Source organism: Marmota flaviventris, chromosome 4 (genome assembly GCF_047511675.1).
Source record: "Marmota flaviventris isolate mMarFla1 chromosome 4, mMarFla1.hap1, whole genome shotgun sequence".
Classification (NCBI taxonomy): Eukaryota; Metazoa; Chordata; class Mammalia; order Rodentia; family Sciuridae; genus Marmota; species Marmota flaviventris.
Window position 1 is genome coordinate 32,737,732 of NC_092501.1, and position 13,587 is coordinate 32,751,318.

Sequence of the window (13,587 nt, forward strand, 5' to 3'; positions counted from 1 at the left end):
GATTGAGATATTTATTTCTTATACCACACAAAGGATTTTCCAAGAGAGGCCAAATCAGTCTTTCAGATTTTCAAAACAATTACGTAAACTAATAAAAATCTCTCCCTGTGTTAATTTGATTTTTCAAATAACTATCTCACTAAGGAGATCTTAAATTTTTAAATTTTTGGTTGTAGATGGACACAATACCTTTATTTTGTTTATTTATTTATTTTTATGTGGTGCTGAGAATGGAACCTAGCACCTCATGCATGCCAGGCAAGCGCTCTACCACTTAGCCATGCCCTACCATCTTAATTTTAAAAAAATTTTCACAGAAAAGTTTAAATAAAAAAACTAATGCAAAAACTGGTTAAAAAATTCAGTACCAGTTGCCTAAAAAAATCAAGTGGGTGAGAAAGGTAAATTAACCTGGAAGAGATAGAAACCTTTCTAGGCTAATGATAATGTTGTATGTATTAACGGGGTTTGGGACATGTTTATATGTATAAATGTATAAACATATATATACACGTTTATATATACAATAATGAGAACTTGTCTTAAAATAAAAATGAAAAATAAATAGGGTTGGGATGTGACTAAGTGGTTAAGTAAGTGTCCCTAGGTTCAATCCCTGGGTACTGCAAAAGTTATAATTTTATTATGTATGACATAAATAGTCTTACATTTTCCTCTCTCTCGGAATAAGACATGGACCCATCAAGCCTGCTAAAGTTGAAATTTCTAAGATGGCAGTAATCCATCAGAATGTCCAACATTCTTGTCATTTGTGAAAAAAGCAGCACCTAAAATTGAGATATATCTTAGTATGCATAGTGTCTATACTGCTTCATAAAAAATAATAAAACAATAAAAATTCCAAACAAATTACCACCTTGTGACCTCTTTTTTTCAGTTCTGGCAGCATTCGATCCAAAATTAAGAATTTCCCAGAATTCGTTACTAATTCTTCATCAATCTTTAAAAATGGACAAAGAAGAAAAATGTCACGATAATTACTAGTCTCTTGCTTTATAAAAATTAAAAACATACCATTTCAGTGATAAATCATTATAAAACTTTTCAAAAAATTGACCTTGTTATTATTTTTAAATCAGTAGTTACTTCAAGACACTCTAGAATGAAAACTCAGTGATCTCACACAAAAGTTCAAGTATAATCAGGAACCTATCTGTGAACCACAGTCCCTCAAAGAATTTGTCAAACTCACTGTGTGTATGCTGAGGTTTATAACTGCGTAAAATATGGAGAAACATTGCTATTAGAATTCTCAGTAAAAATTAAGAAAACATGAGTGTAAAACCAATCTAACTATTGAGGTTAAATAAAACGTTTATCTTTTAGCTTTGGGGAAAAAAAGTTCATCTTTTGGTGAAGTTTCCTTCAGAAAGAGATTTCCACTTGAGTAGGAAAGCTTTATTTTCTTTACTCACAAGTGTAAAGTATGGTTCTCAAAATAAGGGCAAATTTGCCTTCCACCGTAAGGGGACATTCAGCAATTGCTAGAGGCATTTTAGGTTTTCACAAACGGGGAAAATGGACCTACTGGCTACCAAAGGCCAAAGATGCTGATAAACGTAGACAGTACACAGGACTTTACCTCCTAAATAAAAATTATCTGGCTCAAAATGTCAATACTGCCAGGGTTGAGAAACCCTGCTATTAATTAGTATGAAATCCTTCTTCACTAAAAACAATTTAACACTATGCTATTTTTTTTTAATCAATTGCAATTTCATTCATTTAATCTGAAAGTCCCCAACTATTATCAACATTTTGGTTTTCTTCTGTAGCCGTTTGTGACTCATAAGTAATGAGCAGCAGATTTTGACAAGCTAAATATTAACTAAAAGGAATACTGAAAAAATGACAACTATCTCTAAGAGAGAGCAAAAATAGAAATTAACTGCTTTACAAAATTCAGAATAATTCCTAGCTGTTCATATAGCTGTAAGGAAATAAGTTGGACTGTACACAAAAAGACCATCATTCCAACCCTCCTTAAGTTCTCTAAATTTGGGGTGGGGCGGAGTGGGGGTGCTGGAAGACTCAGTTTACTGGATTATAATCTTGATGATACACAACACAGTATTTTAAAAAATAAACCAAATAATACTTTAACCCAATGTTAAAGGTACAAAATAACAAAATTATTAAACAATATTCACCTTAAACTCTTGTGTAACAGGATCTATAGGATATTCAATCAGATATGGATGATTACAGCATTTACGAAGTAGCATCATTATATTCTGCAGCTTCAGATTAACTTCAGATTCTATAGGGCTATTCACTTCCACCACAGTTCTATCAAAAACATTAATGTGTACATATAAGAAATACAAAACACATCAGTTCGAAGAATACTTAAAAGTTATTTTAAACTCACACCTTTCTCTGTCCACCTCTGGCTGTATTTGACTGATCAGTTTTTCCAATTCATTAGGAAAATTATCTATCTTGCTGTAATTTATTGATTTTCTAGTTCGCCGTTTTGGTCGTCCAGTAGGACTTAGTTCAACTGTTTCTTTCTAAAAAAGAACAAATTAAAATACCCATTTATAAAGCTAGACAATGAAGTCCTACCTATAAGTGAAGTATAATATTTTTATGTACAAACTGACTTTTAAGACTTAAATAAATACTAATTTTCTTTCAGCAATTTTGAAGAGGACAGCAAATTTCAGCAATTTTAGGGATCGAACCCACGGACGCTAAGTCATATCCACAGTCTCTAATCCCCTTCTTTTGAGATAGGATCTAAGTTGCTGAGGCTTGCCTTGAACTTGTAATCCTCCTGCCTCAGCCTCCTGGATTGCTGGGATTAGGATATATGCCACCATGCTGGCTCTTTCATCAACTTTTAGTAATACTCAAAGGCACAATTACCTCACAGCCATGATCTATACTCAAATACAAATGTGTAAAATTTGTTTTATCACTGAAAACAACATTTGAAAGTGAGAGTATCTTTATTGCTCAGTAGAAAAAAATAAAGGATATGTAAGACATTAGAATTTATGAGTTTCCTGATTTCATTACATGATAATCGCATTGCATCTTCACTTCTTAGGAACTGCGGATGTGGAGAAAAATGGTATAGATGGCAAGCCTTCAGTGTTTATCAAATAACAGTGAGGGTTTTTTTTCGTTTGTTTGTTTTTGCTTTTGTTTTGGTACTGGCAATTGAAGCTCAGGAGAGCACTTATCACTGAGCTGCACCCCTATCCCTTTTTAATTTTTGAGACAGAATCTCACTAAATTTCTGAGGTTGGCCTCAAACTTAGAACCCTCCTGCCTCAGCTCCCCAAGTTGCTGGGATCAGGGGTATATAGCCCCATACCCAGCTGTGTACTTGCATTAAATGCATTTCTAAATCCATTCCCAGACAGCAATAATTAAGGTTAATCTGACAGGAATTTAAAATTTTGTTAACAAGCATTTTAGATGATCACAGAGCAGGAAATGCAGAGACCAATTAAATTTCAGGATTATTTATACTAGAAAAAAAACTTTTGCTTCTGTTCTTATGCCTAATACTTCAGTTACAAATTCATAACAACAAATCCTGAGAACAGGTGAAGAGCCATAAGACTGACATAATTGTGAAGTTTTATTATCATGTTACATTCACAGTATATTTCAAGCACACACTATATACCTCACTGGTTCCAAACATATTTGCAATTGTACGATTCACAATTGCTGTGTAAAAGACTTCTTGTTTCTTTGAAAGCGGTGCATAAACAATTACTTCTCGTTTAGGAGGAACTTCAAGAGCAACATCAGATTTTAGTCTTCTCAGTAAAAAAGGAGTCAGAATCTAAAATTTCAACATAAACAAATAAATATAAATATAATATTTTTTCAAATAACATCCCCACAAACTCCTTATCCTTCTTTCTCCTATGCCACTATAAACACAATCAATTCTTGAAATATGAAATTAAAATATCATCCTTGAAATTTCCCATATCAGACTAGCACATTATAAATTCATAAAATCTCTAAGACTGTATCTTAATAATTTGAAGAGCAAAAATTTTTAAAAGATGGTTATTTAGCAACTTGGGAGGCAGAGAGGAGTATTCCAAGTTCAAGGTCAACCATGGCAACTTAGCAAGATCTTGTCTCAAAAAGTAAAAAAAATATATAAAAAAAGGAGTGGGATGTAACTCAGTGGTAGGGTAGCCCTGGGTTCAATCTCCAGTACCCAGGGTAAGGATAGGGAGTAATATTTTACTTAGGTTTTCAATATAGTCCGCAAATTTCAGAGTGAGGTTTTAGGCCAATAGAAAGCCAATCCAACTAAGAACATAAACATGAAAAATTGTGTGTGTGTGTATGTGTCTACATATATTTTTACCATGTTGCCCAGGCTTACTTCAAACTCCTAACCTTCCTGTGTCAGCCTCCTGAGCAACTAGGAATTTAAGTGAACACCATAACACATGGTAAATTTCTCCTTAAACTCTAAAACTTCAGGCTTAAAATTATTCTCCTTTATTACAAATGATTATCATATTCATAAATAGAACACAGAAATAATTATGCCATTATTAATTTTTGTCATTTAAAATGAATTTATAATCATCTTTAATATAAATTGACAATCAGTTTACATATGGCAGGGCTCATTTGCAGGCTATGTACTACTCAAATTGTACCCAAGTATAGGGCTAAGCACAGAACAACTATACCAGAAAACAAACATTACCAATGATTTAAGGAAAAAAAACTTATCTGAAGTTACTAATCCAGAAACAAATACACATCAGGGAGAAAATACAAATGTTCCATAAACATGGTGAAAGATGTTCCTATCTTCAAAGAGAACAAGATAATAATGAGATATATTTTTCCACCAATGCACTGATATTTAAAAGTTCAATGTTATCTAGAAAAGGTAAATATGTGGAAGAGGCATTCATACACTGTTCCAAAATATTTATATGGCTTATTTATATATGTATTTGTCAGCATACAAATATTAAAATAGATTAAGACTATGCTAGTTATACTTGGGCAAGAGAAAAAGAAGTGCAGGGGAAACAGGAGAAAATTTTTACTTTTCATTGTCCAGATTTCTATACTATTCAAAAACTTTTTACCATATATAATTTTTAAGTAAGTGAATCTTTAAATGTGATGCTGTTTTGGGTCTCTAATGTGGGAAGGAACTAGGAAAAAAAATTAGCTTTACACAGAAAGTTAAAAAAATTATTTTTTTGAAGATACTATAACTTTGTGACATGTACATCCACATGCACAGTTCAATTTTTTAAAAAGTATACTGAGGCCAGGCGTGGTGGTGCATGTCTGTAATCCCAGAGGCTCAGGCAGGAGAATCATGAGTTCAAAGCCAACCTCAGCAACTTAGCGAGACCCGAGAAACTCAGTGAGACCCTATCTCTAAATAAAAAATACAAAAAAAGGGCCAGGGATGTGGTTCAGCGGTTAAGCGACCCTGGGTTCAATCCCTGGTATGAAAAAACAAAAGTATACTGAGTAGGATACTAATCTTAGGTCAACAATACTAGATATACTAGGATTATATTTCCTCAAATGAGATGAAATTTTTAAAGATTAATGATGAAAAGGTCAGCTAAATACACATTTTAAGAATGAAGAATAAAGATTACAGATGCAAATAACAATTTTTTTTTTTATTGTAGATGGACAGCATACTTTTATTTTATTTGTTTATTTTTATGTGGTGCTGAGAATCAAACCCAGTGCCTCACACATGCTAGGCAAACACTCTGCCACTGAGCTACAGCCCTAGCCCCTGTAAATGACAATTCTAAAAATAAGCAAATTGTAAGAGTTTCAATGTTTAAAAGTTTTGATTTACGAAAAATTAAGTATAACACTGTAAGTATGATGGCGCTTAATTTTGAGATATTATCTCAATAGCTTATAGTAAAAGAATATGAAAAACACAAATATATTCAGCATCTTTCATATAATTAAATCCAAAATGCAATGTAGACTCAGATTCAGGATGTTGAGTTTTGCTTTACATTTTGTACACTAATACTTTGAAAATATCTCTAAGTAAATATCTTAAAGGAAGGCTAAGCAAGTATAGCAAGTCAGTGAGACATGAAAGCATATGAAAACATTTCAAATTCTTTCTTATAGAATTTATAGAATATACGGAGACACCAAGGAATTTAACGTTTGAGTAAGAAAATATACAAGACATTCAAAATTATCTCCAACTAATCTGACTTTACGTTTAATAAAGACTTTCCCCCAGGTAATTCATTTAAACAAAATTAGGTGCAAAGCATGAGTTACCATAAGACAAATTTAAACAGTGTTACACAGAATTTTCTTAGCACTGTGGCTCTGAAAAATGCCATGACTCTTGATACATTATTGAATTCAGAGATTGGTATATTAAATTCACTATCATAATCTTTATACTCAAGTAAACTTGAAGTTCTTTCCCATAAAAATAGCAATTCCAGTATCCCTCCTTGTAAAACATCAACTAAAAAATATTAAATCAGATGGCCATTTCTCACGAATATCTTTAAAAGGACTATTGCATTGGGAAGACTTTTCACCTAGATTCCTCTAAGACCCACTCCTAAGTGCCAAATTCTACAAATTTTAACTGACTTAACTTTATAATTAAGTTTCCTAAGAAACCTAATATCAAAGCCTTACTTTGCTATCCTATTTGCTACATCAAGCCAAAACACATCTGTTCCTTTATAAGCCATATTCCCTCAATGTTTCACACACTAGGACACTTTACCCAAAAATATCCGAAACAGCTATTAGCACACCAAAAAAATCTTAAAAACCTCACAAAAACACACATAAAGACACCATAAAAGGCTGAGTTCATTGGCATAAGCCTGTAATCCCAGTAGCTTGGGAGGTTGAGGCAGGAGGATCAAAAGTTCAAAGCCAGCCTCAGCAAAAGAGAGGCACTAAGCAACTCAGTGAGACCTTGTCTCTAACTAAAATACAAAATAGGTCTAAGGATGTGGCTCAGTGGTTGAGTGCCCTTGAGTTCAATCCCTGGTACCAAAACCAAAAGGACACCATAAAAAAAATGTACACACACACACACAAAGTCCAAAAAAGAGATACATATGGTATATAAATTCTTTCTGAAGGGCAATTTTCCAACATGTCAAAAGCCTTAATATATACACCTTCCCAGCAATACTACTTGGAATTCTTAGGAAATAAGCCAAAATAAACAAGATATAAGTATAGGTACTTGTTTATAATAGAGAAAAATGTTGAAATAATAAAAGGTAGATACAATTAATTGTAAAGAAACATGATAATGGGATAATAAGCCGTTATTAAAATGTGATGAGAGGGGCTGGGGTTGTAGCTCAGTGGTAGAGCACTTGCCTAATATGTGTGAGGCCCTGAGTTCAATTCTCAGCTCCGCACATAAAATAAATATCTCACTGACACCTAAAAACCTGTTAAAAATTTTTTTCTTCCCAATGGGAAAACAATCTGATGGATTAAGTCTACATGTAGTGACACACAAAAAAAAATTGTAAAAGTAGTAAATTGATAATTTTATTTAAAAAAAAAAACCCTATCTCACAAATAAGAAGCTTTTTAGGGCCACATTACTAGACCTTTAAAAGATCATATTAATCTAAAGATAAGTAGTATAGAAGGAGAATGGTAGAGGGTAAGGAGGACAGGAGGGAAGAGAGGGAAGGAAAGCTTGGGAAATAGGGTAGAATGGATGAAGTATTAAATGCAGATAGCAGTGAGAAAAATTATTAAAACACAGGCAGCACCTGCCTGTAATCCTAGCAACTAAGGAGATTGAGGTAGGAAGATGGAAAATTTGAGGCCAGCCTCAGCAACTGAGTAAGACTCTATGATATGATAAAAAGGCAGCTAAGCATGGTGACACACACCTGTAATCCAAGCTACTCAGGAGGCTGAGGCAAGTGGATCACAAGTTCTAGGCTAGCATGGGCAAATTGGTAAATCCCTGTCTCAAAATAAGAAGGAAAAAAAAAAAGTGTGGGGGATGGGTAGGGGACACAACCCTGGAGGTGTTACCCAGTGGTAGAGAACTTGTCTGGAACATGGGACATGCCCCTGGGTTCAATTCTCAGTACCAAGTTTTTAAAAGGGCAAAATTTAATTAAGCACTTGAATTGTGCCATAAAATTTCCCTCTGGGAGTAGGGAAACAGCCAGGAAATCGCATTTGGGAAAATTCATTTTTCTAGTGTCCACTTCCAAGGCTTATTCTATGAGTATACAATAAGCAGAATAAGAAAACAGTCAACACCTGGTGCAGCATATGCAATACATTCTGCTCTCTTTCTTTGGCTATAATGTCTTCAGCAGTTTCAGAAAGACTAGTGATGTCAAACCAAGACTCAAAGCTGGAAAAAAAATGATCATAAATTAACTTATCATGATTCAATTATATTAACACATGCTTTACAATTTTATATTAATTTGCATATATCAAGCATGGATATTTGTGCACCAACCTCTTAGATGCAATTTTTTAATGTAAAGAATACATTCCAACAACAAAGAGGAAGTGATTGTATTTTTTCAACCAACAATCAAGAACTGTGATTTGGTAGGAGGCCCGGAGTTCAATCCCGGTACTGAAGGGGAAAAAAAAAAAAAATGCTTGCCTAGCAATGTGAAGCCCTGGGTTTTATTCCCAGCATCACAAAAATAATTAATTAATTTAATTAAGAGCTATGATTTGGGGCTGGGGATGTGGCTCAAGTGGTAGCATGCTCGCCTAGCATGCGTGAGGCACTGGGTTCGATTCTCAGCACCACATAAAAATAAAATAAAGATATTGTGTCCATCTAAAACTAAAAAATAAATATTAAAAAAAAGAGCTATGTTTGAAAGGGGACATTTTTCTAATTTACAAATGTCAACATAATCTTATAATAGCTTAAAAATCAAATAAAGAGCCAGGAATGGTGGCATATGCCTGTACCCCAGCAACTCAGTCTGAGACAGGAGTATTACAAGTTTAAGGCCAGTCTCAGCAACTTAGTGAGACCTGTCTCAAAATTAAACAAATAAAAACATCTGGGGATGTTGCGGAATGGTTAATCACTCCTGGGTTAAATCCCCAGTAACCCCCATTCCCAAGAAACAATAAAGATAGATTAAGGTATTATTAGTTTTGTTTGTTTGTTTTTACAGTGGTAGGGATTGAACTCAGGAACTCAAGCCTGCTAGGAAAGCAATACCCAAGGAATATAATATATAAAACATTCTGAATAGTTACAGAATTAACAGTAATGCCAAAACCCATGGCCATGTGATGTATTTCTGTAGGTATTTATCTGATCCATTTCAAAAAGTTCAACATACATATAACTTCATAATATATCTAACCATACATTTTTAGTTCCACTCATTGTAAAAAAATTATTAAAATGAGTAATTAAGGGCTAGGGATGTGGCTCAAGCGCATCGCGCTTGCCTGGCATGTGCCGGGCGCTGAGTTTGATCCTCAACACCACATAAAAATAAAGATATTGTGTCCACCTAAAACTAAAAAATAAATATTAAAAAATGAGTAATTAAGTGTAAACATGCACATATTAATAATCTAAATAATGTTATATTGTTAATATCTAATTTTGAAAAAAACTGCTACTTTCATGTAGTAGTTAGATCAGATTTTTTTCAAACAGATTCCAATTCAGTAGCTCTGCATAGGACCTGAAAATCTTGTCCTTTAGTAAAAGTTTGCATAGTTATAATAATCAGAGTGACCCTGGGCCAATATTTGGAAATCTGATTTGGAACACATTCTCAAAACAAAATATTATGTAGCTTCCCCATGATAATATAAGTCAGTCAGTTTTTTCCACCTCATTCTGTTGTATTTCCATCTAAAATATTTTTGTCATCTTGTCTCCTCTTCCACTGAGTATACTTTTCCCAAAAACTTTTTTTTTTTTATGACATAATCTAAATTCAAACAATTTCTAGAATAAAACTACTAGGTTGAAATCAGGAAATCGGTTGGGGTTGTGGCTCAGTGGCAGAGCACTTGCCTAGCATGTGTGAGGCACTGGGTTCAATTCTCAGCACCACTTATCAATAAGTAAAATAAAGCTTCATTGACAACTAAAACAAAATACTTAAAAAAAAAAAAAAAAAATCAGGAAACCTTTGTTTTAATATTCAGTCTGGTGCTAAACTTGTTATGTGCTAATAACAACTTTATGCCTAGACTTTCTTATATGTGAGACAGGGAATATATTTAACCTTTTTATCTCCATGGATTGTTTTGTAAAGATAAAAACAAAACAAGAGTCTTATTATAAAAATATTTGTGTAAGATAGTATTTTTAGTTTTTCTTTAATCGATACAAGTAAGGTTTTTTTGTTTTGTTTTGTTCTGTTTTATAGTGCTTGGGGAAAAAAACAGAGCCTCACATGTGCTGGGCAAGTATAATACCACTAAGCTACCTCACCAGTCCAATGCAAATTCAGTTTTAAATCATCTTTTATCTGCTTTCACATACTTTGTGTCAAAACAGAACACACTTTGAAATACACCACAAAAAATATATATCACAAAGAACCTGACAAAATAATCATTTAAATTCAGCTACCTAGAAGAAAGGAAATAATTTCAGCTAAGAGAACAGATTTTTGAGATTTGAAAAAAACCAGAAAACAGTTAAATAACTGGCTTACCTACCTTTTCAAGTCATCAAATACATCTGGCAACAAAAAGTTTAGCAATGACCAAAGTTCTGATAAATTGTTTTGTAAGGGAGTACCAGTCAAAAGAAGTTTGTTATCAGCATTGAACCGTTTTAACTCCCTGATTAGACGGCATTTCATATTCTTAATCCTGTGTCCTTCATCTACTATTAAATATTTCCAATAACAATGCTAGAAAATGAATTGAGAAAAAAAATTTAAAATAATTATCATACAGTTCTTCCTAAAAACAATTCTAAAAATATAACTTTTCTTAGGACTGGTTGTTTTATTTTTATTAAATATTATATTTGTATTTATTGAAATAATCATGTTTTCCTTTGATCCAGTAATGGGACAAATTAATAGATTACTAAAACCAATATGTCATTCTATTCCTAGAACAGATTCCACTAGATATGAAATAATACTTAAGTCCACCTGCTAGTCCTCATTCGCTTTCTAGTCAAAGTAATCTGTATCTTTTCTAATGTTTTACCAAGTTCTGCTGTTGGATTCCTAAAAACTACTATATTCCTAAAAAATTATCAAAACCTTTCATTAGTTCCACATGGTCAGAAATGTTAAACAGCATTATAATGTTCAGTCTGGAGGCCTATATCTGAAATTAATATTCTTTTTAATCTGACAATGTTCTCAATGTTTCTAAGTTATTGATTTGCTCCTTTCTTCTGAAGTCAATTTTAGCAACTTATATTATCAAAGATATATATTTGTTTTCATAAAGCTGTCATTAAAATTATTTTCTCATTTTTAATATCTGTGCTTTCTCTTTTACCTTATCAGGCAAACTTAAGTTTATCTAATTTATTGTAAAAAAAATAGAAATATTAAATATTTCTGGAAATATAAATACATAAAACTCAAATGTTAAGTATCTTTAAAAAATGAGACTGGCAAATTGGGGATACAGTATGAAATAAGGATCTTTTACATTGAACTTTATATAATACACCCCTAACAGAATAAAAAAATTATACTATTATTACTCTTTAAATAAAATCACTTGAAAGGGACTTATTCTCCTAGCAAATTTTTGGCAATCCTTAATTTTCTCTCACTACAAGACACCTATCTGAAACTACCATATAAAATAAAACACCCTTTATAAATGAGTAAGTGAAAAACTAAGGAAACAAATGTTAAGGAACCTGGAAAACTAATTAGTCAGGTCTGAAACTTCTCTTGTCACACACCAAACAGGAGCCTCAGAACACCACTCCCATTTGAAATTGACAAGGAAACTTAACTATTTCAATATGGGCTAGATAGGGAGAGGAAATTAATTAGAAAAGGTTTCATATTACATTATTGTGAACAAGAGTTACGAAAGAGAATGTATAGTATGTTACTAGGTATAAATTATTCCTCTAAGTTATCAGTAGAACAGAAACAAAATTGTCAGGTAGAATTTCAGGTACTCTTTATCTTTTCATATTCTACTTTTTTTTACAAGTAGTTAACTTTTACTGTGAAAAAATAGTTATGATACTTTTTATTGATGCAAATATTCATAAACTTTGTTAAACTTGTTAGCTAAGACCTCTGCAAATCACATTCCAAAGTTCCACCCACACATATAATATCTGACACATACTGATCATTGATTATGGAAGCCATTATGCTCCATTTATGACTTGATGTCATTACTTAAGTTACTTTCTTTATTTCACATAAGAAAAACTTAAAAGGATCATGTATGAAATAAATGAAGTAGCAAGTAATTTTCTAACTGCACTGTAATAATATGAATATTAATAAGTGAGTTGCTATGATATCAAGAGATACAGAGACGGAAATGTTATCGACAGTCCCATAAAAAAACTTGTCTTCAAATATTCTATTCTTATTTGATTAAAACAAGTGGATTGATAAATTCCATATACTCAAAAGCACGTGCTACTGAGGGGCTAGGGTTGTGGCTCAGTGGTAGAGCACTTGCCTAGCAGGCGTGAGGTGCTGGGTTCTATCCCTGGCATCATATAAAAAAAAAAAACAATAACAAAAAAGCTTCCTTAAAAAAGAGAAAAAGTACATATTACAAACATATCTGTAGTATATTCAGATTATGTATGACTAATACACTTAAAGTGATAATTATGGCCAAAGTTTAAAATGCTGTAAGATTTAATTTTGCTAAGAAATACCACATTTTATCCCAATCTTTAATATGAGCCTCCAGAACAATACCCTCGATTAATTTCACCCAAAAAAATTTAAACAAATGCCACTGAATGGTAAGTGGTATGAATTAAATAGTTACAGATCATAAAGAAACCAGTGAAGACCACCTGTACCTGTAATGCATTTCGGTCTCTCATGGCTATTTCGAATGATGTAATTACCACAGGATGAATCTGCAGTGTCCCTTTCCTTTTGTGAATATTCCTTACCAATTTTTGACGTTCTTCCTGAGTTCCATGATATAACATTGTCGGAATCTAAAAGATTTTATATCAATTTGGAACAAAATTTAAGTATTAATTATTTGAAAAGCATGAAATATAAATAAATAAACAAAATAAAGGTATTGTGTCCATCTACAACTAAAAAAGAAATTAAAAAAAGGGGGGGGAACATATTCTTCTCATAAGGTAAGAATGTGAATAAAACAATTTGTATGTGGCAAATGCCAGATAAGAACAAACAGAATTTTAAAAAAATTCTACCTAGGTCTATATTAGGGGAGTCAAATCATGCAATCTAGAGAACTCTTTACAGGTACATTTTAGGCAAGATGTCTAAGATTGCCAGTACCAACTCTTCTATATAAACTTTAAGAATGACATCGCTCAGATTGAAAAAGTCAAATCAAATGCAATGCTTATACAGAAACCAGTATTATTGTAGGAGC

The 13,587-nt window shown here is 32.6% G+C and overlaps 1 protein-coding gene across 2 annotated transcripts in view; it reads right to left on the minus strand.

The window, feature by feature from the left end:
* Positions 1–13,587, minus strand: part of Hells (helicase, lymphoid specific) — a 49,296-nt gene that overhangs the window by 18,680 nt on the left and 17,029 nt on the right. For both annotated transcript variants that reach the window (XM_071611078.1, XM_027939904.2), the window contains exons 10-17: positions 13,031–13,174; positions 10,708–10,904; positions 8,299–8,395; positions 3,665–3,826; positions 2,395–2,534; positions 2,172–2,310; positions 878–961; positions 669–788 (exon numbers count right to left, since the gene is read on the minus strand). In XM_071611078.1, coding sequence (XP_071467179.1) covers positions 669–788; positions 878–961; positions 2,172–2,310; positions 2,395–2,534; positions 3,665–3,826; positions 8,299–8,395; positions 10,708–10,904; positions 13,031–13,174 — 1,083 coding nt within the window. The remainder of the gene's footprint in view (positions 1–668; positions 789–877; positions 962–2,171; positions 2,311–2,394; positions 2,535–3,664; positions 3,827–8,298; positions 8,396–10,707; positions 10,905–13,030; positions 13,175–13,587) is intronic.